The sequence below is a fragment of the Ailuropoda melanoleuca genome, chromosome 12 (assembly GCF_002007445.2).
Source record: "Ailuropoda melanoleuca isolate Jingjing chromosome 12, ASM200744v2, whole genome shotgun sequence".
NCBI lineage: Eukaryota > Metazoa > Chordata > Mammalia > Carnivora > Ursidae > Ailuropoda > Ailuropoda melanoleuca.
In genome coordinates, this window is record NC_048229.1 from 5,717,477 (window position 1) to 5,744,579 (window position 27,103).

General features: G+C 43.5%; 1 protein-coding gene, 1 long non-coding RNA gene and 1 pseudogene across 2 annotated transcripts; 1 reads left to right on the forward strand and 2 right to left on the reverse strand.

The window, feature by feature from the left end:
- Positions 1-894: 894 nt before the first annotated feature.
- On the reverse strand, positions 895-10,510 carry TMED2 (transmembrane p24 trafficking protein 2). The gene is made up of 4 exons (XM_002913101.4): positions 10,226-10,510; positions 8,370-8,562; positions 5,622-5,729; positions 895-2,412 (listed from the first exon to the last, which is right to left on the reverse strand). The coding sequence occupies exons 1-4, from the start codon at positions 10,403-10,405 to the stop codon at positions 2,288-2,290; spliced, it is 606 nt and encodes a 201-aa protein (XP_002913147.1). The 5' UTR covers positions 10,406-10,510; the 3' UTR covers positions 895-2,287.
- Positions 10,511-12,957: 2,447 nt separating this feature from the next.
- LOC109489840 lies at positions 12,958-14,807 on the reverse strand (annotated as a pseudogene).
- A 9,744-nt stretch (positions 14,808-24,551) lies between these two features.
- Positions 24,552-26,788, forward strand: LOC117795289. The gene is made up of 3 exons (XR_004619236.1): positions 24,552-24,690; positions 25,351-25,565; positions 25,966-26,788. It is a non-coding gene; the product is annotated as an uncharacterized LOC117795289 (long non-coding RNA).
- Positions 26,789-27,103: the final 315 nt, after the last annotated feature.

Genomic DNA, 27,103 nt, shown 5'->3' on the forward strand with positions numbered 1-27,103 from the left:
TTCCTCTTCCCCACTAAAAGGTAAATCCCACGACAATGAGGATTTTTCTTTAATTTCTTTAACCGAGTGGCTATCACTGGCAGCACACAGCAGTCACTTAATTACTTTGGGGATGGATAAATGGGAATAGGATTCATACAGGCTCCCGTCATCACAAACTAAATGAAGTGAAAGATGAAAGGCCTGAGGCAACGTTTCCACTGAAACAGGATCACACTTCAAAATACCTTTGACAACTGTTACAAAATGGGACTTCCACAGTTCTGAACATGAAGGCAGAGAGAAAGAGCATACTTGCATTTGCATTTAGGGCTCTACTTACTAGTTTTCGGACCCTGGATGCTTTCTGTTTCCCTTTTTCCAAAATGAGGATTATAATAGCACCCAAGGTAAGGGCTGTTTTGAGGAATAAATGAGACAGACTGCATGCAGCTCTTATCACAGTGCTAGGGCATTCCACAATGTTCAACAATGGTAGTTTGTTACTAGCAGGCCCTTAGTGTAACAGAGGAAGAGCAACAGTTTCTAAATTCAGAGGTCTAGTTTCTGATTCCATCAGTCCTCATCTGAGGGTCTTGCACAAATCACTGAATCCCTCCTAAACTTATTTCCCACAACCATAAACCAGGCAGCTGAGTTAAAATAACTCAACTTTTTTTCCCAAATGAAAAAAAATACTTAAGATGTTAACACTGAATCATCAAAAGAAACTACACAAGATAAACTAGTACTGGGTTCCTACTCACTGTCCTCAAGTTTACAGACATACAAAGTGACAGACATTTTTAACAGGCATAGTAACTCCGAAAACACGGACATGTCTCATTTCAAATATGGATAGAAAGCTGATACTTAACAAATGTGAATTAACCATTAATATGAAACACAGAATACTGTTTTTAAAAAGGATTGTTTATTTACTGAACCTGGGGCTGATTAGATACACAACCAATTTTAAATGTACATCTTTTAATTCAATTTTGAAGTGTTTTCACACACACCAAAAAAAAAAAAAAAAAATTGGCATTGCAACAGTTGTCTTAAGGTAAAATACAGTCACCTTAAACTATTGCAAGTATTTTCACCCAAGGTTGAAAAATTGTTTATCCTGAACATGAAAACCTGTAACAAATTTAAATTAATTATATAAAACTCGTTACTTGTAGTTTTCCCCTTGCAAAGATCCAAAAAAAATGTACAAGTAACTAATATACATCAGTCACAACATAATCCTGGATCACCCCACCACAACCAGATGCTCCTTTAATTTTAAACCCATCATCAGAGACCAAGAGAAAGTCATTTCATTTTATACAAAACAAAATTCACATGTGCCAAAAAAGACCCAAGAAAAACAAAAACAAAATCCTAGTACTGACAGTGATGTCCAGTACCCTAATTAAACAGTGGCCAAAATACCACTGATCAAAAATAAAATAGTGGCTGTATATCATTGCAATGAAATCCAAGAGGCTTTAACCCTTTGGCATCAGAAATCCAGATTTTTCCAATTATATGAATGCACACTTCCTACATGCCAAGAGTGGAGAAAGTGGATGTGCCAGCATAGAAAGAAAAGAGCTACCATTGGCTGCAACACCCAGAGAATTGGCTTTAGTAGGGACTGCTCGCAAGGTTACGCAGAAACCAAAAAATGGTTATTAGCTGCTTGTGTCATCAATTTAATTGGAGGTGATTGAGTCCTAAGGTTCAAAACACAAATTTAGGGGGGAAATGTGGTTGGGTTAAGTCTTATCTTTAAAGCAAAAACAAGACAGACAAGTATAAAAGTACCAACCTGGTAACACTCCAGTCAGAGCTCTGCCAGTAGGCTGGGTAGAAAATGTCAAGATTCAGACAGTTGTAAGCACTCAACAAAAAGAATCTTTAATGACTTAACTGCAGGGTAAGAGATTCAAAGAATGTAGTCATTTAAGTGAAGTACTATCCATGAAGTACTTTTCTGAGCTGCACTTCATCATGAAAACAAAAGGAAAGAAGATATAATCGGGACTATATGCCTGTATTTCATTTACAGCGTTGGAGTTCTGACAGACCTGTAGAATGGACGCAGAATTCAAATAAGAAATTATGCCAATCAAGTGTCAAATTTTCACTCTAACTTTCCTAAAAAGGTGTTTTCCCCCAATATCTATTAATCACAAAGAAACATAAGCTGTGAATGTACAGTTTCAAAAATAAAAATGTAGAAACTAATGACATTATTATCACCAAGATGTTCGGTAAACAGTGAATTATGATTTTGAGATCATCAGGAAAAGGCTTTTTAAACAACCCTCCGGACTTCAAAAAATCTCTTCAGGTAGTAGATCTGTCCCAATGTCATGGCAACTAGAACAAGAGCTTCAAAGAAGGACCAAAGGACCACTCTGCTGTTTGTGTTGTCGTTGACTGTGAGGACAGACAAACAAACAAAATTTAACCAAAAAAAAAGCATAAGCATCATAAATCATCCTAGTCTTTACTCTAGGAAAGTAATATTTTGCACACCATTCATAGTAGTCTAAATACTTTTGTCTTTTGTCCCCAAGCAACTCAACAAACTTAGAAGCAGAAAATTGTAGCTATAAACGGGACCTTAAAAATCCATTGGGTATGGTCAAACCTACTCTGCTTGCGCATGGGGAGTGGGGAGCAGAGAGGAAAAGTGACCTGCCTAACTCCGCAAGTGACTTCAACCTCTAGGGTTAAAACCCAATACAACCTTCTTTCTCCCTCACATTAAAATATTCCTACATTATATATCTTTTTTGCTGAATCAGAAAATTGACTTTAAAATATGGAGAGATTTCAAGACCATACAGTTATCCAAAAGCACTACCTACCTAGTCAAAATGTGTCACTCTAAGTGGCTTTTTCCTTAAACATTTATTCAACAAATATTGAGCACCTACTATGTATTTGGCAGCTATTCTAGATGGAGGAGGTTTCCCAGTCTCACAGACCAATACTGGCAGTTACTACAAACTGGAACTAGTCTCATGATCTATCCCACTCTTAAGCTGAGAATTTGATCCTTAAAACAACAACCATGACCACCCTTTATTAATTTATTCTGTTCAATCTATGTCACAGGCTTTCAAATTTCTGATCAAATTCTACAGCCTTTTTTTTTTTAAGATTTTATTTATTTATTTATTTGACAGAAAGAGAGACAGCCAGCGAGAGAGGGGAACACAAGCAGGGGGAGTGGGAGAGGAAGAAGCAGGCTCCCAGTGGACGAGCTTGATGTGGGGCTTGATCCCAGAACGCCAGGATCACGCCCTGAGCTGAAGGCAGAGACTTAATGACTGAGCCACCCAGGCGCTCCCTTTTTACACCCAGCCTTAACTTTTTAAAATTACTAGGTAGTTTCCGATTTTTCTACAAATGGCCAATATTAAAAACAATTATAATCAGCAATATAGTAACAATATTAATCAGCTGAATAAGTGAGTGCCATATTTTTAGATATATGTGTATCATTTGTAGAACATTAACTAGACTATAATAGCTACTGGATTAATAATCACTCAAAAAGAAGTGAAAAGCAATTAACAGGTTCCCAAAAAGATAACTTACAGTTAGCAAAAAATGTGGCTTTTTTCCCCAGAGCAAGAGGAGACACATGCCCAAGAACATTATTAATTAGAACCCTAAAAATCACCAAAGCTGGAATTTTTAGTACTAATTCCATGGCATGAAGTTTTTTTGTTTTTTTGGTTTTTTTTTTGTAAAGATTTTTTTAATGTATTTATTTGACAGAGACAGAGACAGCCAGCGAGAGAGGGAACACAAACAGAGGGAGTGGGAGAGGAAGAAGCAGGCTCCCAGCAGAGGAGCATGGCATGAACTTTACTTCCGCTGAAAACTTAATAACCAATATCTAGCTAACTATGAAGGACTAGCATTTTAAGATTTGTGTCTGAAAGGGGAATGGCTGAGTAAACACTTCAAAATATTAAGCAATTGTATAAAGAGAAGTATTTATCTCTCCCTTCACTTTACCTGAAAAAGTGTGTATATAAGACACTGTCCTCACACTAGTCACATATTAGCTAGAAGGAACATAGTATTATCACAACACTGGAGTAAAGGAAGAAAAAATTTCTCATTATGTTCATCTCTAAGGAGTAAGTGCTGTAGGAAGATGTACAAAAAACAAACACTGTGAGAACTATTTGATTTGCAAAAATAAACAGAATGCCTAAAATTCTATTTGTCTGTGAAACAAATGCAGGAGCATCTCCACTCAAAATTAAGTGCAGAAGATTAACGCTGCATGCCCCCACAGACTGGAAGACAGGTCTTCCTCTGACTGCTGTGTTCCCAAGAACGTCCTATACCTTTAAAGCCATCTGGTCTGAACCAGTTAAAATGAAAAGCAGTGTAAGCTCTTGGCCCTCAGACTCTGCTCAGTGCCCTTCTCATCCCAGAATGAGCTGGCCCCCACTGGAGAGCAAGGTAATCAACAGATGGGTCTCGGCTGGGTGAGGGAGAGAGGGTGGTGATCCCAGAGGGTGAAGAGATTACCAGTCGAGGCAAAGAGGAGAAGAAATCCTAGTGGAAAAGGCAGGAGTGCATATATACAAGCCTTGGTCCACCTTACGCCCCACTCCACTCCGAACCAGGGAGAACAGCGGCTCTCGCTTCTCCAGTCCATTGTGTTTACTCATTACTCTCGCACAGAAAGACAAGGTTTATGTCTTGCTCTAGGTCCTAAAGGCTCATTTCTATCCATGGCAAGAGATGAAAGGGGGGTAGGGAGAACACAAACCACATCCTGAAGAGGTTCAGCCTGTGCCTCTCTCTCTGGAGTCATTCTTCTCTCTATTCTCTACCCCAGCCTCGGAACAAAGACTCCTGACTTCAACCACTTTGCGTTTGCAGATGAGCTTGCTCCCATGAGATCTATCCCCAAGAACTATCTGGAGGATGAAAACCACTGAACCACAGGTGTGGACCTGGATCTAAAATAGGTTATCTGGTCTGTGTGTCAATATGGTACCTCTCAATTTTACATGCAAAGGCGTAATACTTAAGGCTATAGCATGGGCTAGACAGGCTTTTGGATTCCAGTCATCACTATTTCTACGGATAAACACATTCCCTGTTCCTAGTTTACAAACTCAGGAGCCCAAGCTGAGCTTCACCTGGTGACTGCCTAGATTCATGTTTTAGTGCTATTTTAACTAGCCTAAACCTTCCATTTGAGGAAAAAAAGCTAAATCTCAGCATATAATATTAATACATTGGCACAGAAATGTCAGATATGTGATTAAAAACCAACCACTTTATAATTTTCCTTTCTGGTTTGGGAAAACTATTAGTTTATTCCTTAGATGACCACAGATTGTTTTTTAAAAAACTCTTAAAAGCTCACGCTAAATCTTAACAGGATTTTTCAGTTTAGAATGAATGTTCCAATAAAAAACTAGTCTAGTACAAAGCTCTACAGACATGTACTCAAAAAATATCTTTGCAGGGGTGCTTTTTTAAGTCAGCACTTTACTATGATAATGTTTGTAAAATACCCAAATGAAAATTCAAGCAAGCTGTTGGGTAATACACCTTCAGGATTTCATGGCCGCCAGTGATACAAAGTTACAGCATTAACTTACTTGCTCTGTGTATTCTCTCCCGAACTTCCATGTACTCCTGTTCATGCTTTACAGCTGTCATCGCCACTGCAAGCTCGTTAATCATTTCTTCTAGCTTGTTCTGGTGAGCTACAGAAAAATGTAAAAACAGATTAGCACATATTTGGCAATCTCCTTTTGAAAAAATATAAAGCAATATTCCTCAAAATATTCCTCAGAGAAGGCATACAAAAGAAGCTGTTTAGAAATGGCTCAGACATCATGTTGGACTACTGATGACAATTTAATTCTCAAAGCATTTTTTTTTAATGTCCATTCCCAGAACAGAAAGCTCTTTCAGGGTGGAAAACATACTATATAACGCTTACTAATGAAAGGAAAACAATTAACCCTAAGAAATTTCCTCTAATGAATTGCTGCTAAGTTCACTACATTGACTAACTGGAGAAAAGAGAAAAGACAAGACCGAGGAGGGGGAAGAAAAAGAGAGAACACAAAATATAAAACAAAATTCCTAACAACAATCCTATAAATAACAATATTTAACTAAAATCAAAACCTATGCTTTAGAATCATGTAACTCTAATGTTAATTTAAGAGCAGCCTCAAAACAGACTTTTAATCTCAATGAATCTGAGCAGACAAAAACTCAAGACATTCTTGAAAAAAATCCACACCAAAATTCAAACACTCTTCTATGGAAATCAAAGCAATAATTTCACTACAGTGGAGAATGGCAGGCATTATAAGTGAAAAGACAAGCTCTCAGTTGCACAAGGTTTGAAATCGAGTATTCTTTTTAGCCAAAAATGAATACAAGGTGAACTAACATTTCTGAAGAGTAAGCGTATGCTTCTAGACAGTGCTGTGTTACGACAATGAACACACGGTTAGGAAAAAAGTATCTACCACAAGGGAAGATTCCCATTAGAGGGCCCCTACCCATGTTAAGGTAGTTAGGCTAGAATCTCAAATCATCCCTCACTAGCTTCACTCGGGAAGCCCCAAGCACGACATGAAACCTTAGGAGCAGGGTTTCTCAGGAACGGCATTGTTGACACTTTGGACCAGGTAATTCGTCATTGTGGGGGGCCGTCCAGTACATTTTAGGATCTTCCATCCAGCCATGAGATCAAAAATGTCTCCTGATAGGGGTGCCAGGATGGATTAGTCAGTAGAACATGAGACTCTTGATCTCAGGGTCGTGAATTCAAGCCCCACAATAGGCGTGGAGCCTACTTAAAAAAAAAAAAAAGTCTCCATATATTGTCAAATGTCCTCTTGGGGGCAAACACTGTCCTCACTTGAGGACCACTACTTTAGAATAAGGATTGATTTCACAGCTTCCACTCACTGACATCAGCAAACAAAAGCAAGAATTTTAAATATTAAAGGTTTAAGAATAATTCAAGAGTCACATTCACCAGCCAATATATTCTAACTATTTAGAAGGGACTAATTTACAGAAAATGAACAAGCACAAACCCCTTCAAAACTCCGAATTCCTCTTGAGTTAGCCAAGTCCTACACTGTAAATGGCCCCGAAAAACAAGCACAGGAATTACTAAGTAGTAGGATTCTCTAAATTCTACAGATTTCGAACCTAACAAATACTTCTTTATGATGGAAGTACTCTACTAACTGCTTAATATCTAGGACAAATATTATCATGTTAATACTAGGATATGTGTTAAACAGCTAGTTTCCACAAATCCTGATGTACACTGTACACTCCCCCCCACCACCACCCCAATCCAAATGTGCTGGTTCTTGGTAAGCAATTTATCCAGAAGACTTGATTCAGGGTCTACTGCTGGTCAGTGGAGAAATAAAAATTAATTGAACAACAACATATGACTGAACGAGCTTTCGCCACCATCTCTAGACACAGCTTCTAGAACTGCATTTCACATCCAACCAAGTTTCAAGTTAAAAAAAAAACTTCAATAACGGTAAAAACAAGCCAGGAAAATACTTCTTACAAAGTGAACAGCACCATTTGTCATTAGCTATGTTAAAGACTTTTACTCCTCCGGTTACAGTTGAATCTTTCCACCCTCAGCATTCATTTAAAAGAAACAAAGTATGATGTTACTCCGAAGATGTCAATCACTGTATTTCCAGTGCCATTAATGTAAAATGACCTAACCTATACCTCCCATCAACCAAATAAAAACGCAAAACAATGACTCTAAAACTCTATAATTAGTTGTAGAAGTCTTTTTTTAATTAAGAGAAAAACACTCTCATGCTAAGAAACTGAGGTTAGAAAGAAGGAAAGCAGAAATTAGCAGCAAAGAAAAATAGGCAAGACAGGATGCTGTCAAAAAGTAATCCACCTACCATCCCAGGTATCTCCACCACCTAAAGAAAAGTGTAAGAAATAAACACACAAAAATAAAACAACAAAGTTTAACCCAACTAGTCATGTATAAATGAGTAAATGATGATGTATATACCAGGATTAGCAAATCAACACAACAACCAACCTAAAACACACATAACCTACATGCTTACAAAAGCACAGACTGACTACGAAAAGTTGCCAGAACAGGCAATTGTAAAGAACTAAAACATAAAATTCCAGAAACTTATTTTTGTTAATATGGAGTCCTGGAGAAATAAAATGTATCACAAAAGTTTTTGGTTTTAAAGACAGTGAATGAACACAGAATAAGAAATCAAAATAAATACTCCATTAGGTGAATAACAATGTACACAATATTAATTCTTGAAATGGGATATAAATCCTCTGAATGTTCACCTCACCTTCTGTTTCCATGTCTTGTCCTTTGGGTGCCTCCCCGATATCAATGGTGAACATCACTATTTTTGGAGTCATGGTAGACATCCTATTGCTAAAACAAAACTTATATGTTCCATCCATGTGAGCAGCAAATGTGTACTTCCCACTGGACTCTCGGTCTCCTTTATAAATTCCTTTATTATCAGGCCCTGTAATCTGGAGTCAGGAAAGAAATACACATCACAAAAGATTTAAAATCATACTCTTCGTAGGTGCTGTCTATGGGCAGTAGGATATTCGCTAAGAAAATGCAATTTTCACTTAATGACAATAAACTCTTTGGGCTGCAGTTCACCCACTTATGAAACAAGGCTGGACTAGATGGCTCTCCAGAACATCTTTCCATCCAGACTACATGCTTCATTTGTCTAACTTAAGCATGAACCCCTCAGAAACAGAAATACACATTGTCTCCAAATGGCCTTCTATCACCAACACACATGCAAACTATTAATATCAAAACATGAAAAAATATCTTTTAAAACTAAGAAATTTGAGGGGCGCCTGGGTGGCACAGCGGTTAAGCGTCTGCCTTCGGCTCAGGGCGCGATCTCGGTGTTATGGGATCGAGCCCCACATCAGGCTCCTCCTCTGTGAGCCTGCTTCTTCCTCTCCCACTCCCCCTGCTTGTGTTCCCTCTCTCGCTGGCTGTCTCTCTCTCTGTCGAATAAATAAATAAAATCTTTAAAAAAAAAAAAAAAAAAACTAAGAAATTTGAGCAACCTACTTTCAGATTCTCCTGATTGCTGCAAACCAGTGAAGGAATCTGCTTTATCTGAGATACCAGAAGGCTTGAGAAAAAAAGACCAGACTTAGAAACTAAGAGACCCATGTTCCCATCCACCTGCTAAAAACAGCTGTTAGGCCTTGGTTAACTAACTTAGTTCCTCTTAGAAAGCCTGTCACCAGCAAAACTTGAGAGACTGGAATAGTTGATCACTAAAATCTTAACTAATTTTACCAGTCATCCTTCCATTATCCCTTTATCTTTGGACTTCACTTGTACTGTGTAATTGGTGCCTAACTCTGCCGTTCACTGTCAAATGGAAAATCCCTGAACCCAATTAATCATGTTAACAGTGAATTTAAGTATTAACTACATCCGGTTTCCTAAAAAAATAAAAATAAAAGCGAATTGTTCTTTCCGTTTAAAAAAAGAGGAGGAAATTTAGGGACTGCTGGTTTCTTAAAATAATTTACTCTTTTCTCCAGATACTGCATCTGCAATCATTACCCCTAAATTGAATGACCCAACTCCACCTTTCCCCTAGTCAGAAATGGCTCAAGGAGGTATCTAGAGGTTTGCATAAAAATAGGTTAAACGCTCAGGCTCTTTCTATGAAAAATAAAGAAAAGCACAAAGCAAATGTCTGCCTAGCCTTCTTCAGTAGCTTTCGCTTTGCTTTTCCTAAAGCTTCCACGTCATGCCCCAACATTAATCCGTAACACGACGGAATGCAGCTGCAGATCCAATAGAGACCTGCCGTCAGCTAACCTCAACATTTAAGTGCCTTCTGGGCCCGAGCTGACACGCGGCGCCTGGCCGACAATGCTCGGCGCCAGGTTCCACGGGGAGCCCGCGGTTCAAGCTGAGAACCCAAAGCGACCAAGCAACGGCTCCGTATTCCGGGCGGGCCGCGGGGGAAAGGGCCGTTAGGGGGTCACCCGGGCGGGGGCCAGACGGCGGCCCGGGCCCCTCCCAGCACTCGGACAGCGGCCTCCACGCCCCGTGCCCCCGCAGGCCCCGCGCGGGCTCCAGCGCCGCCAACTCCCGAACGGCCCCGCGACCCCCCCTGGGCCCCGGGCAGCGTGCCCGCACCTCCACGTCGATGTCCAGGAAGCCGCCCTCGGCCACCTCGAAGATGAGGCCCATCTTGGTGCCCGAGGTGACCCGCTCGAAGAAGCACTCCTCGGCATGCGCGTCAATGCTGACGAAGTAGCCCGAGACCGTGGCCAGAAGAGCGGCCAGGAGCACCAGCAGCTCAGCGAGCGTCACCATGATGGGGCTGGGGCCGAAGCCAGGACCGGGACCGCGGCCTCCAGAGCCGCCGCCACCGCTGCCTCCTCAGCCGCCGCCGCCTCAGCTCCGCCCCTTCCGGCTGCGCCACCCGAGGGGGCTGATGCGGGCGCCGTGGATTGGCGGGCGCCGGCAGCTGCCACGTAACGGACGCACGGCGGCCGCCGAGGGACATGGCGGCTCCGCCCAACCCGAGCCTAGACGGTGGCTCTGAAGGGCCAAACATCGTTGTCCCCACCTCCCTCCCCTTTCCCGCGCAACCTAAATTTCATGTGGACCGCACGAGAAAGCAACGGTATCAAGAAACCTACTGCGCCCAGTGCAACTCCCTAAGACTGTCCAAAGAGATGGTGAAAGATTTGGAAGCAACAGTAGGAGTTAGAAGTAAAAGGAGAGGGTGGCCTGGGTGGCTCAGCCAGTTAGGCGTGGGACTTTTTATTTCCGCTCAGGTCACGATCTTAGGGTCCTGCGATCGAGAACCGGGTGGGGCTCCGGGCCCAGCGGGGAATCTGCTTGAGATTTTCTTTCTCCCTCTCCCCCAGCTCGTTGGCGCGCCGTCTCCCAAATAAATAAATCTTTAAAAAAAGGAAGAAAAAAATAAAAGGAGACATAAGAAGAAGTAAAAGACAGGGGGCTCACCCCAGGGGCTTTGAGATTTTCTGTTGCACCCCCCTTGTCACCAGAAACTCGCTAACAAGCTCCACACTGGTCTGCAATTACCCAGTTTTCAACCGGTTTGATCCAGTTCAGATGCCTGTTAACCCTCCAGAAGACCTCGGGGTCATTACCATCTAGCTGTTTGTTGTTGTCTTTTTAAGATTTTTTTAATTTTATTTATTTATTTGAGAGAGAGAAAAAGAGAGAGAGCACAAGCGGGTTGAGAGGGAGAGAAACAGACTCACTGCCAAGCAGGAAGCCCGTGGGGAGGCTGGATCCCAGAACCCTGGGATCATGACCTGAACCGGAGGCGGACACTCAACCGACTGAGCCACCCAGGCCCCAACTAAGATTTTATTTTTTAAGCAAACTCTACCTACCCAAGGTGGGGCTGGACCTCATAACCTTGAGATCAAGTGTCCCATGCTCCATGGACTGAGCCAGCCAGGCGCCCTGCTTCTAGTTGTTAAAATAAAAACCCACCTACCAGCTTGCTGACATATCCGACTGTGCCCATTTAAGGGAAGAAATGATATCCTCTGATTCAGAGAAGACTCCTACCGTTTACAGGAAAAACCCTGACCATGAGTCCTAATGGCAGAAGGTGACTTCAGAGCATGAGCTGGCCTTCTCCATTCTCTGGCCATTGAACAGATTACCTGCCTGCCATCCAATACTGTTTGGTTACTTGGGAGAAGGTATTGAGCACCCCTTGGGTGCACCCCTTGGGAAAGCACCCCTTGGTAAACACCCTCATCCCACAGAAACCTACGGGAAAGGATGGAGGTGGGTGTAGACTGGGAAGGGGCACAAGCGAACCTCCTGGGATGTTGGGAAAGTTTAATATCTTCACCTAGTGTTTACATGTTATTTTTTTAAATCAAGAAGATGTATACTTAAGACTGATGCACCGTATTTTCCTGTATGTATATAATACTTCAACTACAAAAAATACTTTTCTACCTTGTTCAGACCCTCCAAACCTAGAATTCTCAGTTCCCCCAAGTGTTGCTGCCACATCAGGCCCCCCAGCTCTTGCCAGCTGCTATGACGATTTTCTGCATTTTGCTTCCAGACATACTTCTCATCCCTCAAAACCCAACTCAAATGTCACCTCTTTTCTTCTCTAGAATGTCCCAAGACATACCTCTGCCACATACTAGCCCCATGCTCTGTGCTTTCAATGCAGATTTGTGCACTGAGTTACGGTTATTGACCAGTCCATGACACTTGTGAGCCGCTGGCCTTATCATATATATCCTGTGCTCCGAGAGCCTACCACAGGGTCACAAAAGACCTCGCTCATGACGTATGAGTTGAGTTCATTGCCCTGGCCTGGGGATGAGGAAACCTGGGTGGTTACTGCAGTTTTGCACAAAGCTGTGTGACCTTAATTACGTTCCGTCAACTTTGAACTTCAGTCTCCTCGCCTATAAATAGGGGATGACACCATGTGCCTTGCTTGTTAGCATGAGGACCAGATGACACGATGTATGTGAAGGTGCTCCGCAAGTTTGAGGGATTCTTTCTTTTTTTTTTTTTTTTTTTTTTTTGGNTGAGGGATTATTTCTTGAAAGACCATCAGGCAATAGGGGGCAGTAGTGGCCCAAAATCCAGTTTCCCGCTTCAGGTGTCAAGAAACAGGTGCTCAGTTACAGCGATGGAAGCTTCCTGGCCATGACACTGTGTTACTGAACTCAAGCGTTCTTATAATAGTCCCCTGATTCCCCACTGTCCACACTGTGGCTTAGGCCCTGGTTCTCCTGGCAGGTCAGTTCTGTGGTGTTATTCTAGGAGTCTTGAGCCTGTTTCTCCAGCCTTGCAAACCCACTTACGTGCTTCCACTTCCCTGTGTTAAAATTTCTTTCTGATTTCAATACCTACAGTAGCTTCCTCTTAAACTGAATTATTCTGATGGAAACAGCTTTTTGGACTTCCCAAGCAACTGAACTCCATAGAAAAGTGCCAAGGACAATTTTGTTCTTATCCAGAAATTAAATATGTTAACTTTCATTTTCAAACTGATGAAATATTCTAAATCCACTTATCGGGGACTTAAAGTGTGGACATTTACCATCTTGGTGGACCACAATGAAACGTATATTGTGGGGATTTTACTACATAAATTGCGGGACCCAAATTCAAATGCCTTCAGGGATCTGGCAGTTCATGTGACTGAGAGATGACACCAGCTGAAGGCAATAGGGAGTGGAGAGGACTGTGGCAAATTGGAGCATAGATGCTATATCTAAATAGAGTTAACTCCAATGTTGGAGAACACAGTGGTGACCAAACCAAAAATGCAAATATTTTTTTGTATTATAAAAGTAATTAACTGCACTATCTAAAAATTGGTAAAGTAACTCTAATCATAGCACCATCAAATAATCACTGTCAACTGCTTGGCATAATTCCTTTTTCATACAGGTTTTTTTTACAGCGCCACTCTCATAAATTACTCATGAAGCACCTTTCAACATTATTCCAGTATCTGAAGATGGGCTCCCAGGACTGGCCGGATCACCCACAGGAAGTGTGCACGTTTTGGGTCCTCAGCACAGACTGGCATATGTGCGTGTGCCTGGTGTGCATGAATACATTCGACACAGCGCAGTTGGCACACAGTGGGTACTTAGTAATTATATAACGAATCATGACCGAATCTCTCCACTGGGGTCTGGGCCAGAACCTACCAGATGGTTATTGGTAGTGAGTGAGGTGCAGTAAAAAAACAGGTCTTTCCTTCCTCTCTCCCTTCCTTCTTTCCAGCTTTATTGGCATATAATTCACATACCATGAAATCACCCTTTTTTTTTCCCACAGAAAAGTTCTTAGTTTACTACCCCTCTCGTGAAAAATCTGCACAATCACCACATATCAAGTCACTACAGAATCTTGAACTTCTGTCGTCCAATCTCCAGCTCACTGTTTGCCCACACCAACCCTGGCTTTTGCAGTCTCCCCGACTTCCTCCATTCTGTTCTCATGTTCCTTTTGCTCTTTTCTTAACATCTTTTTCTTCTCATACAGGCCATGTCTTACAAGTCTATGTTGGGGTTCGTTTTTTTTTTTTTTTGCAATAATCCAAGGAATCATTAATCATACCAAAGCCAGTTGTCTTGCCCCTGATAAGGGATAGAAACAGAAAAAAATGTTCACCTTCAGCCCAAAAGGCTGACCTATAGCCTGCATGGTTTTGACAAGGATCAAATATGTGCCGGTTGCCACATTCTTACAGGGTCTCATGACTGCCTGAACCTCTCACGGACAGTTCATATCAAATTGAATGATAAGCACCAGAGAAATCTTGCAGAAGTAGTTTTATGAGTAGAAATTCAAAGAAGACATTTATGATCTAATACTCCCTGTACATCCCCTCCCCCTTGAGCACGAAGCATAAAACCACCAGCTTCATACAGCAAAAGTGCAGCCTTTTCTGCCCACTGCTGCTTAAATAAACTTACTAAGTTGCACCATAAAACGTCTCGAGAATTCTTTCTTGACCGCCGCACTCCATGATCCCGCAACACCACCGCCAAAACTGGCTCTGAATCCAAATACAAAGATGATATCTGCTGTGGTCTTATACATTTTGGGGTTTTTCCGGAATTTCTATCTCAGGTACCGTTGTCATACCAGGATGAAGAACACCAATGACCACCTACTTCTGTTGAAGTAGTCAGTTGGTCGTGAACTTCTTGGTCTGGATAGTTACTGTGTCATTCATGATGGCAGCCAAGCTACAAGCAGCCAGGGAGGAAAAGAGCGGACTCACCCTTTTAAAATGTACCGCTCCGTGGTTGTTGGCATATTCACAGAGTTGTTCAGCCATCCCTTCTAGTCCTAACTAACTGCTATTGCTAACCTGTGGGTTGTCTCACCATCCCTTGCTGCTCCTCAGCCCTATCGTCACCTGTTGTGATCTACAAACTCTTTGACCCTCTTCCCTTCAAAAGGTGAAGCCTAATTCCCCTCTCCTGGACCAGGAGGCAGAACTGACTTAGTGACTCACTTCTGTCTAAGAGAACGTGGCAGATGAGACAGTGTGTGGCTTCTGAAGCTAGGTCACAAAAGGTATTGTAGCTTCTACCTTGTTCTCTTGACTCACTTCCTCTGGGGAAACTAGCTATCATGTCATAAGGACACTCAAGCTGCTCGGGGAGAGACCTACATGGAGAGAAACTAATGCCTCCCACCAACAGCTATCAAGCTCATCATCTTGGAAGTGGCTCCTCCAGCCCCAGTTAAGCCTTCAGATGACAACAGCCCTTGCCAATATCTGACTACAACCAACCACGTGAGACATCCTGTATCAGAACTGCTGGGCCAAGATGCTCCCAAATTCTATGAAAGATAATGATGATTGTTGTTGTAAGCCACTAAATTTTTGGGTAACTTGAGGCCTGCCTGGGTAGCTCAGTTCGTTAAGCCTCTGTCTTTGGCTCAGGTCATGGTCTCAGGGTCCTGGAATCAAGACCCACATAGGGCTCCCTATTTAGTGGGGAGTCTGCTTCTCCGTCTCTCTCTGCCTGCTGCTCCCCCCTGCTTGTGCACTCTCTCTGTCTCTCTGTGTCAAATAAATACAATCTTAAAAAAAAAAAAACTTTGGGGGCAACTTGTTACATAGCAATAGATAACTAATGCATGTGTTTCCAACATTAAAACCTTTCTGTTGGAGGGGCACCTCGCCGGCTTAATTGGTACAGCATGCAACTCTTGACCTTAGGGTTGTGAGTTTGAGCCCCATATTTGGTGTAGAGATTACTTAAAGATAAAAATCTCTTAAAACAAAACAAAAAAACCTGTTGGAAAGATCTAGAATGGGTTCTGTTTTCTTTTTTTTTTTTTAAAGATTTTATTTATTTATTTGACAGAGACAGAGACAGCCAGCGAGAGAGGGAACACAAGCAGGGGGAGTGGGAGAGGAAGAAGCAGGCTCATAGCAGGGGAGCCTGATGTGGGGCTCGATCCCATAACGCTGGGATCACGCCCTGAGCCGAAGGCAGAAGCTTAACCGCTGTGCCACCCAGGCGCCCCGTGTTTTCTGACTGATACAAACTCCTGTCTTGAATTATAAACCAAATGTGAAATTAGCATCTGTAGAAATGAAAAGTCTAGGGGTGCCTGGCTGGCTCAGTGAGTAGAGCATGTGACTCTCGATTTCAGGACTGTGAGTTTGAACCCAATGTTGGGCATAGAGATTACAAGAAAGAGAGGGAAGGGAAGGGAAGGGAAGGGAAGGGAAGGGAAGGGAAGGGAAGGGAAGGGAAGAAAATCAGGCCTCTAAGTATAATTGTCAATTCAAAAACACTATGATGACAAAGGCGTTGTTTAACAGTTCNAAAGAGAAGTCTAAATGTAAGGCTGCCAGTGAACATGAAGGCTTAGCCACAAAACCCTGGCCCCCTGTGATAGGTTCTGCATGCACATTTCCTGAAAGTAATTAATTAGAGGCTGAAGGGGATAATACAAGTAGAAAATGTTACAGGAGAACAGAAGAGGGCCATTCTTGATGACAGAATCCAGTGGTGAGGAAGCAGTGAAGAACAATACTTAAAGATTTGGGAAATTAAGTGAAAAGAAAAGGATAGTCCAGATCAGCAAAATGAAACCGAAGTATTAAAAAGGGAACATTTTTAATATCAAATTTAAGAGATGACTACATTTCTAGAGTGTGAGGAAATACTACCAACTTTCTGGTCAGAGACTAAACATTGATTTTTGGGGGGGGGGAGTCTGCTTAATATCCATTCTTCCCTCTGTAAGAGCACTTCACTTGTTCATTGAGGATTCCTTTTCCTCCTATCTTATCCAACACCACTCCGGTGGACTGTCCCCACCCTTCTGGCTCTATGCTTGACCAATCAGCAATTTTCATGTCCATAAGCATAGTGATTAGTCCTGGAGTTGGTGTATGTCCCAAACTGAGCCAATGATATGCAATGAAAATTCACTGAATTTTCTGAAGTTATTGGCAGGATATAAACCCTACAGGTCCTGGAGACCACCTTTGCTACCATGTGTGGATAGCCTGCATGAAAGTGATGTCAGTGTTATGCAAACCCAAAGCTGAGGGGCAGAAAACAACGGAAATTAGATGACATTACTATCACTAAGCCCCTGGATCCAGCTGTGCCTGAAGTCCACATTCTGGATTTCCTATTTATGTAACTATTTGCCTAAGTCAGTTTTAGTTGTGGAAAACTTTTTAACAAACTCTGGAAATCCAAAAGAAGAGGCATTAGAACTACAGAAATGTTCCCCATGTCTGTTTAGAGATGCTCAAGATAAGCAGGCTCAATGCTCTGAACGCTTTAAAATAATGTAGGGCGGGGCGCCCGGGTGGCTCAGTTGGTTAAGTGACTGCCTTTGGCTCAGGTCATGATCCTAGAGTCCGAGCATTGAGTCCCGCATCGGGCTCCCTGCTCAGCAGGGAGTCTGCTTCTCCCTCTGACCCTCCCCCCTCTGTGCGCGCTCTCTCTCAAATAAATAAAATCTTTTAAAAAATAAAATAATTTAGGTCAATTATTGGCAGCGTGGTTTAGACATTTTGACAGTACCTGAGGAAAGACTGTGTTTTCAAAGACTAGGTTATGGTCTAGAAATAGAATTCTCTCTCTCTTTTTTTAAGATTTTATTTTTAAGTAATCTCTACACCCACCATGAGGATCGAACTTAAACCCTGAGATCAAGAGTCGCATGTTCTATGGATTGAGCCAGCCAGGTGCCCCGAGAAATAGAATTCTCAGCCCTGTCACTCATTAAGAGGCTCATACTCAATTCCTTTCTGGGAGTGTCTTCGGTTCCTCACCTATAAAATGGAGTAGCATCTCCTCGGGAAGGCTGCTTGCCATCTGCTTTGTGGGCTCCCATGTCTGAGCCCTGCTTTCCTTTCTTGCCTTCTTCCTCAGGCTGGCTCTCCCCAGACAACCACAGTATGGCCACTGGCAGCCCCAGGCTTCCAGCCTACTTTCTCAGCAACCTCATAGGAAAAACAATAAACCAAACAAAAAATTACCTTTTATAAGAGGTCCAGGAAAAGTGTCACAGAATCTCACTGGACTGAGGCCAATGCCCATCCCCAACCACTAGGCCCACAGGTTGGATACAGCAGATTGGTCAGCCTGGGTTTCTCCTTCCCAGGAACCAGAGAGCAGGGGAGGGGGTTTCCCCTGAAGAAGACCAGAAAAAATGGGATGGATCCTAGGGGGGGGGTGGAGAGAAACAACATGTGTACCCTCTCCACTCACTGGACTCTGAGCTCGTTGAGGGCAGGGACTGCTGCCCTAATTTCTCTTTGTGTTCCCAGAGCCCCTCCCCGCACACAGCAGGTTCTCAATGGCTGTGAGCTCCTTGCCTGGATGAAGCCCTTTCCCCTTTTCCTTCCCACCCTCTTCTGGAGCCTGGTTTCGTCTCCCAGAAACAAGGAGTTCTGTGAGGAGACAGAGGTTCGCACGAAGTGATCCGAGCTTTCAGAGGGAAGTACTGTTTTTACCACAGGCAAAACAAGAAGGTGGAAACTACTCAAAAGTCCCTCAATGGATGAAGGGATAAACAAAAGGTGGTCCATCCACACAATGGACGATGATTCAGCCATTGAAAGGAATGAAGGGCTGACACCTGCTACAACAACAAGGATGGACCTTGAAGACAGGAGGCTCAAGCTGGTCTCAGAAGACCAGATATTCTATGATTCCATTTACATGAAATACCCAAATCACTGAAGTCCACGGAGACCGAGAGTAGACTGGTGGTCCCCTCGGGCTGTGGTGCAGAGGAGGGAGGAAACAAGGAGTCACTGCTTGCGGGGTTTCCGTTCAGAGCGATGAAAGTGTTCTGGAATTTGACATGTGTCAAGTTCCAGAACATGTATGGTTGCATGTATCTGTGGATATACTAAAAATCATGGAACTGTTCCCTTTAAATGGGTGGATTTTCATGACAAGTGAACTATATCTCAATAAAGCTGTTTAAGACAAACACACACGGGGAAGTTTTCATCCTCTGAGGTGTCACCCAGAAACAGCAGAGAGAGGGACAGAGAGAGAGATTGAGAGAGAACAGTGCCCGCCATCCAGGAGCTGGCCCGGCACGGTCAGCTGGCCTCTGCCCTGTCCCGTAAATACCAGTTTCACAGAACATCGACATCAGACAAGGCCACCTCGTGATATGATGAAATAAGACAAAATATGAGCATGGTCCAGGCCATGAAATACCAAACATCTCCCTCTCTTGGCTAAGAGGAGTAATGGCTGTTTCTTGACCAATTACACCCTCCGCCTGGCTCTAGTCTGTCCTGTCTCAGTAAGATTTAAGAGCTCCAGTCCTAGAATTATCCCTGCTTCCCAACAGCACGCATTCTAGAGCAAAACTCCTCGATCCGTAAATTCTCCCCAACCAAACCCCAAACCCTACAGCTCTTTCTGACACCTGGCTGTTCTCTTACTGAGACGCCCCACAGTGTCCCCGTGGTGTGCGTTCTCCCGCGCTGCAATGAGTATTAAATCCAACTGGCTTAACTACTACTGTGTTCCTGGTGGTCTTTGGCTGGAGGACATTGACAGCTTCCAAACCTTTGCTTTTTATGTATTTATTTGATACCAAAGACGGCTCAAAGGGAGCGCAGAGGTCAATAACACGCTCTCTGACTGTGGACAGACCCGGCCTGAACCTCAGTTTAGCCACTTACTGTGTGACCTGTGGCAAGTTAATTCACCTCTCTGAGCCTCGGTTTCCTCTGCTACAAAATCATGTCATGCTTTTGCTCAAAAACCCTACAGTGGCTCCTAAAATCATTCCCTGGGGGGCCCTGCCTTCCGCTCTGGCTGTCTATTACAGCACTTCCCTTGCAAAGCCAATCAAGCCCGCGGACCCCCTTGCCGGCCCTGCCCCATGCCCAGCACACTCCTGATTCAGAGGCTCTGCACTTCCTGTTCCCTCTGCCTGAAACCACCTTCCCCCCAGTTTTCTCTTGGCTTCCTCCCTCACTTTAACCTGGTTTCGGCTCCAACGTCACCTCCCGAAAAAAAAGTCCCCCCCAAGTTCCATCACCCTCTAAGCCAGTGGTTCTCAGCGTGGGTGAGCAGCAGAATCACCCAGGGACGTGGGTAAAATCACAAAGGTGCAGCCTGTCGTACTTCATCACCGCTGGTAGGAAGGCAAAATGGCATGACCATTTGGGAAAACGGTCAAGCATTTCCTGAAAAAGTTAAACATACACTTAACGGGGCACCTGGGTGGCTCAGTCTGTTAAGTGTCTGCCTTCGGCTCAGGTCATGATCCCAGGATCCTGGGATCAAGCCCCGTGGGCTCCCTGCACCATGGGGAGTCTGCTTCTCCCTCCCCCTGCTGTTGTGCTCTCTCATGCTCTCTTTCTCCCTCTCAAATAAATAAAATCTTTAAAAAACAAAACAAAGAAAAACAAACATACATTTAACATGCAACCCAGACATTATTGCATTTCTAGGTGTTTGCCCCAAAGAAAAGAACACGTGTCCAGAAAGACTTACACGTGAACATTCATATTTGAGTGAGGCAAAAACTGGAAATGACCCAAATGTCCAACAACAGGTAAATAGATAAACAAATGTGGTATGGCTGTAGAGTGGAATATTAGTCTGTAATAAAAAGAATGAGCTAGTTATACACACCAGTTTGAACGAATCTTAAAACCATTATGCTGAGGAAAGAAGCTGGACCCCCCAAAATGCATTCAGCTTCCCTCCTGTGATGGAGGACTTTGAGAATATGGACATTTCTGTGGGCATAAACCTAGATGTGGGACTGCTGGGTCACAGGGCAGGTGTCTGTTCAGATTTGGCAGATGCCGCCTCTTTTCCAGAGTGATTTCCGCAAATAGTCCTAACAGCATTGTCTGAGGGTTTTGACCTTGGCAAACCTGAAACCTGGAAAAGCACTCATCTCCTTGAAAAGTGGAGAATAAAGGGGCTCCTGGGCAGCTCAGATGGTTAAGCGTCTGACTTCAGCTCAGGCCATGATCTCGGGGTCCTGGAATCGAGCTCTGCGCTCAGCAGGGAGTCTACTTGTCCTTCTGCCCCTCCCCCTGCTCCTGCTCTCTCTCTCTTAAATGAATAAATAAAATCTTTAAAAAAAGAAAAGAAATGTGGAAAATAAAGAAGGGCTAGGTACCCCTTGCCCCAGCCCCCAAAGAACAATGGAAATCGTGCAAAGGATTTAAGTCAGAAAATGGCATGGGCAAAATTGCATTTTAGAAAGATGCAGGACTTCGGGGGGGGATCCACCAGCACACACCAGGCACCCCGGGGTTTTGCTGTCTGCCATGGTGAGCTGTGGTCACCAGCCTTCCTCCCTATGCCCGATTTATAGGCAAGAATGCAGGTGATGAGCAGATGAGGATGTAACATGTTTTGGCCACTCGTTTCTTGTAAAGTTGAAAACACCAAAAATTGTGTCCATTTCCATAGCAGTATTGTTTAAAAGAGTACAAACCAGAAAATTCTGCCAATGTCTATCAAGGGAGAAATGATCAGATAAATTACAGTACATCTGGAAAATGGAAAAAAGAAGAAAAATGGAAAAAATTACAGTACATCCATAAACCAAAAAACTATACATTCATTTTTTAAAAATGAAACAGAGATTATCTATCTATCTATCTATTAAAAAAAAGACTGAGGAATGGCTAAAATCAAAAACACAGGAAACAACAGGTGTTGGTGAGGATACAGAGAAAAAGGAACGCCCATCCACTGTTGGTGGGAATGCACTGGTGCAGCCACTGTGGAAGACAGTATGGAGGTGCCTCAAAAAGTTAAAAATAGAGCTACTCTATGATCCAGCAATTGCATTAATAACTATTACCCAAAGAATACAAGAACACAAATTCAAAAGATATATACTCCCCTATGTTTACTGCACCATTATTTACAGTAGCCAAGATATGGAAGCAGCCCAAATGTCCATCGATTGATGAATGAATAAAGAAGATCCACTAAATATATACAATGGAATATTGCTCAGCCATAAAAAGAAGGAAATCTTGCCATTTGCAACAACATGAATAGATCTACAAGGTATAACACTAAATGAAATAAGTCAGTCAAAGAAAGACAAATACCATATGATTTAATTCATATGTGGAATTTAAGTAACAAAACAAATGAACAAAGGGAAGAAAAAGACAAACCAAAAAACAGACTCTTTATAACTATAGAAACCAAACTGATGATTACCAGGGGTGGGGGATGGGGAAAATAGGTGATGGGGATTAAGAATGCGTTTTTCATGATGAGCACTGAGTGATGTATAAAATTGTTGAATCACTATATTGTACACCTGAAATTAACATAATGCTGTATGTTAACTATGCTGCAATTAAAATTAAAACAAAATAAAACAAAACACAAAATTAGAACTTATGTTACTAAAATGTGTACGTCAGGAGTTAAAACCTATTAGGATTCAGATTTATTTGTAAAAAATACATACATACATACATAAGGGGCGCCTGACTGGCTCAGTCAGTAGAGCGTCCAACTCTTGATCTCAGGGTTGTGAGTTCAAGCCCTGCATTAGGTGTGGAGCCTACTTAAAAAAAAAAAAGAAGGTGGGTCTTTATATGCTGAGCTGGAAAAATGATTATAGGGTATTATGAAGTGAATAACACAAATTGCATACTAATATGTATGTCATGTTTCCATTTAAAAAGTAAATGCATGTTTAGATAAATGTAATGTGCATATCCTCAGGGGAAAAAAAATTGAGAAGAGCATGGAGCAAAGTGTCATCAGTAGTTACCTGGGAATGGGGGGAATTCTACTAAGTACATAATTTTGTCCATGGTGGAATTATGGGTACGACGGACCCAGATCTGTTCATCCCACCTGGGATACTTGCCTTGCTCCCCAGCGTAAGCAGCACCAGCCTCTGCTCACGCTGTTCCCGTGGTTGCAAAAGCTGGGCACAGTGCCACAGTGCCCTCAGCTCCTAACATTTCTGATGGCCTCAGCACCCAGAACCCACCTGACTAGAGGGTGTCTGCCTAGAAATGGGGGGAGGTTAATGCCCCATGGGGAGGAGTCAAGAGAGACACACGGGAGCGGGCAGATAAGTATATCACTGTCCCCCATGTATCCCCACCCCATATGCCCAGTACTACACTCCGTGCGATGGACAGTATGAGATCCAGTGGTTTCACACAGCCTCCCCAGGGACATCCCAGGAAGCTGAGCAACCAGCTTGAGTGTTCTTGTGAAGCCAGGCCAACCTCGGTAATATTCCACCTTGAATCTGTTCTCCCTTCTTTTCTGCCTTACTTCTCTTCCCCCACTCTGGCTTCTCTGGTACCGTGCTCTCCAACAAAGCACTAGCTCATTAACTTGGCCTCAAGCTCTAGGAACCCATACAAAGCCGATGGGTGGTTTTCTACTTGGTTAATAGCTTTTCTTTAAACATTTTCTTTAATTAAGAGCCCATGCATTTCAGTGGCTGAAACCCTTGAGGCAGAGAATCACCACCAGGTGAATTTAACAAGATGGAAAATCTACCCAGATTAGCATTTCCAGGTAACCTCCATTCAGGTACAAACCGGTACTGAAATTCCGAGAGCATGCTCAATGCACTTTAAAGAATCTTGTTGCGAGGGTTGGATCATCCTGTTTTCCAAGATGGATTTGGGGAGCCTGAGTGTAAACTTCTATCCAAAGCCCTTGGAGGGAGGTCAGCTATCGAGCAGAATCAATGCAGAACAGACCATGTGTCTGTTCTGACATCGCCAGAGTTTAGATACCATGGTGACATCGGAATTGTCCGCGATCATCTCAAGTCCATCAAAGAAGGAGGAGGAGAACGAAGGATGAGAAGCCAGGATAGCAACCATGGGAAGTCAGGAGGGTGGTGTGGGTGGAAGAGGGGGTGTGAGGCTCTTTCAGGTTGTCAACCCTTGGGATCGAGCTCAAGGAACAGGGCAAGTAAAGCAGAGTTGTGTGGGGGAGCACTTGGACTCCCCCAAAATAGGAATGCTTGTAAGACAGCAGTCTGTCCTCAGCTTGGGTTGTTATAACAAAAATACCATAGACTGGGTTCTTTGTCAACAACAGAAATTCATTTCTCACAGTTCTGAAGTCTGGAAGTCCAAGGTTAAGACACTGGCAGATTTGGGGTCGGGCGAGAACCCCTTCCCTGGTTCATAGATCTCACAAGGCAGAAGGGCAAGAGAGCGCTCAGGCCTCTTTTATAAAGGCACTGACGATACCTCCTAATACCATCACCTTGGGGGGCAGAATTTCAACACATGAACTTGGGGGGACATAGGCATTCGGTCCATTGCACCATCTATGGCAACAGGACAGGGAAGCTATACTCAAGTGTCCCCCAGTTGCCTCTTGAGCCCTAGTGTGGTTTCTCAGGACCCTGTGGCCTGATTTTCCAGGAAGCAGTGGCTTCTTCTTCCGCATAATCACTGCTTCTCTCTGCCATCTGCCCAGCCCAACGGACTCACAGAGAAGAAACGTCTGCCCCTACCAGCGGGTGGTCCCCAGCACCCACTCATCCACTCTCCTCACTCCAGATCTTCTCTTCCTCATAGTGGTATCGGATCTCTCTTGTCCCACCTATGGCTGAAGCAAGAGGTGAGATGATCACAGGCAAGTTAACACTTTACCATTCCCTTATTTTTTAAAATTATTTTATTAAAGTAAGCTCTTGGCCTAAGGTGGGGCTTGACCCCACAACCCCAAGATCAAGAGTCACATGCTCTACTGACTGAGCCAGCCGGGTGCCCCACTTTGCCACTCCTTTTAGCCCCTAGTCTGTTTTCTTTTAAAAACTGTTTTATTATGAAAATTCTCTAATAATACAGAAGGAGGGAGACTGTATAATGAACTTCCTCGTACCCTTGGGCAGGCTTCAACATTATTAGCAGAATGGCCAGTCTTCATTGCATCCACATTTCCAACCATCCCACCCTCCTAGTGGGTTATTTTAGAGCAGTTCACAGACATTGTATTATTTTATTCATAGATAGTTCAACAAGCCTATAATCTTTAAATTCCAAGTTATTGAGAAGGGATTCGGGTGCTGAGCAGATGGACAGAGGAAAGGGCCCTCAAATAACCTGGAATGCCCTGGCATTTCCCAACCATTCATCTCTGGCCCGGGTTTGCACCCCTGCCTCACCGAGAGTTGTGTGTTGTTTCCTGTTCAGTAACTGAGCCACCTTTCCAAGTCTGGGCAGGGCAGTCCATCCCCGTGTGACTTGTGGTGAAAGTAGAATTCTATTCCTTCTACAGGAGCTGAAAAAGTTCAGTGGTTGCTTTCCGTGATCTCCGGGCACGGGCTGTGACACCAGCTCATCCATCTGGCCGCTCTCACCAGAGATCTGAGTTTGGAGATGCACCATGGCACACGGGAGACCTGAAGGAATAGCAGGTGGCGGGTGCTTACGTGTGAGACCGAGATGGAGAAGTAGACATAGATCAGACTGTGGAAGTCTGGGTCGGCCACGGTAAGGGCTCTGGGCTTTATTGTAACCTGGCATCGGCACCTGGTGGGATAAGATGCAAGCATTTACAAACTTACCGGCTGTGCAAAATTTCTGCCGTGCAGAAAACAGATTAGAAGGCAGAAGAGGGGCACCTGGGTGGCTCAGTCAGTTGAGCGTCCAACTCTTGATTTCAGACTCGGTCATGACCTCAGGGCTGTGAGATCAACCCCCACATCAGGCTCCACGCTGAGCATGGAGCCTGCTTGGGATTCCGTCTCTCCCTCTCCCTCTGTCCCCTCCCCACAGTCTCTCTCTAAAATAAATAAATAAATAAATAAATAAATAAATAAATAAATAAATAAAATCTTTTTTAAAAGAATCAAGGGGACTTGGCGGCCCTAATTTGTAATTCTTCTCACAGCTCCTCACACCACAGTCAGACATCAGCGTTGATTTCATGATGCCGTTGCTCCAAATGGATGCTTCAGTGGTAACAATGACAGCAGTGTAACAGTAACACCACTCGGACAGTAAGAATAACAACAGCTAATGTTAATGTAGCCCTTACTATGTGCCAGCCTCTGTTCTAAACATTTTACCTATCTTCACTCATTTAATGTCCACAAACATCCTACAGGGAGGTGTGATTGAGATTATCTCATTTTACGGATGAAAAAACCGAGACAGAGTCAGAGTCAGTGACTTGCCAGATGTCACATAACATCCCCACTACATCCAATATGAACTTGACCCCACAGTCAATCCCTGGTGCCCGCTTCATCTTCATTTCACGCTGTTCCCCATGCAGTCCGTGTTAGTCTGCTGACTCACACACAAACGGAGCCCATTCTTCCCCTGGGCCTCACACACATGGTTTGTGGCTTTCTCTTCTTCCCTCACACAGCATATATGATTCTACTTATCTGAAATGTCCAGAATAAGCAGACCCACAGACAGAAAGCAGGCTTTGGAGGGCGCAGGGCTGCCCACCTCACCTGGCCCACAAAAAGTGCCAGTGGCTGTGAGCACCCTGGCCAGATAAAGCCCTTTGCCCTTTTCCTTCCCACCCTCTTCTGGAGCCTGGTGCAGCTCCCAGAAACAAGGAATTCTGCGAGGAGGAAACGTTCCTATGAAGGGATCTGAGCTTCCAGAAGAAAATGATTGTTTCACCACGGGCAAAACAACAGGGAAGGTAGAAACACCCCAAAAGTCTGGCCACAACACGGATAAACCTTCAAAACATGATGCTGAGTGAAAGAAGCCAGGCACAAAAGGCCACATGGGGGGGGATGGAGAGCGATGGCTAATGGGAACAAGGTTTTGGAGGGACGCTGTTGAAAAGGTTCTGAAATCAGAGAGCGGTGAAGGTTACAGATCCCTATAAACATACGAAGTACCACTGGATTGTACACATTAAAAAAGGTCAACATTACTGCATGTGATTCATATCTAAATGAACATTAAAAATGAGTCCCTCTGCCCCTCCCCGCCTCGCTCTCTCTCTCTAAAATAAATGTTAAAGAAAAGAAAAAAAGAAAAAGAGAAATTTCAGGGGAAAG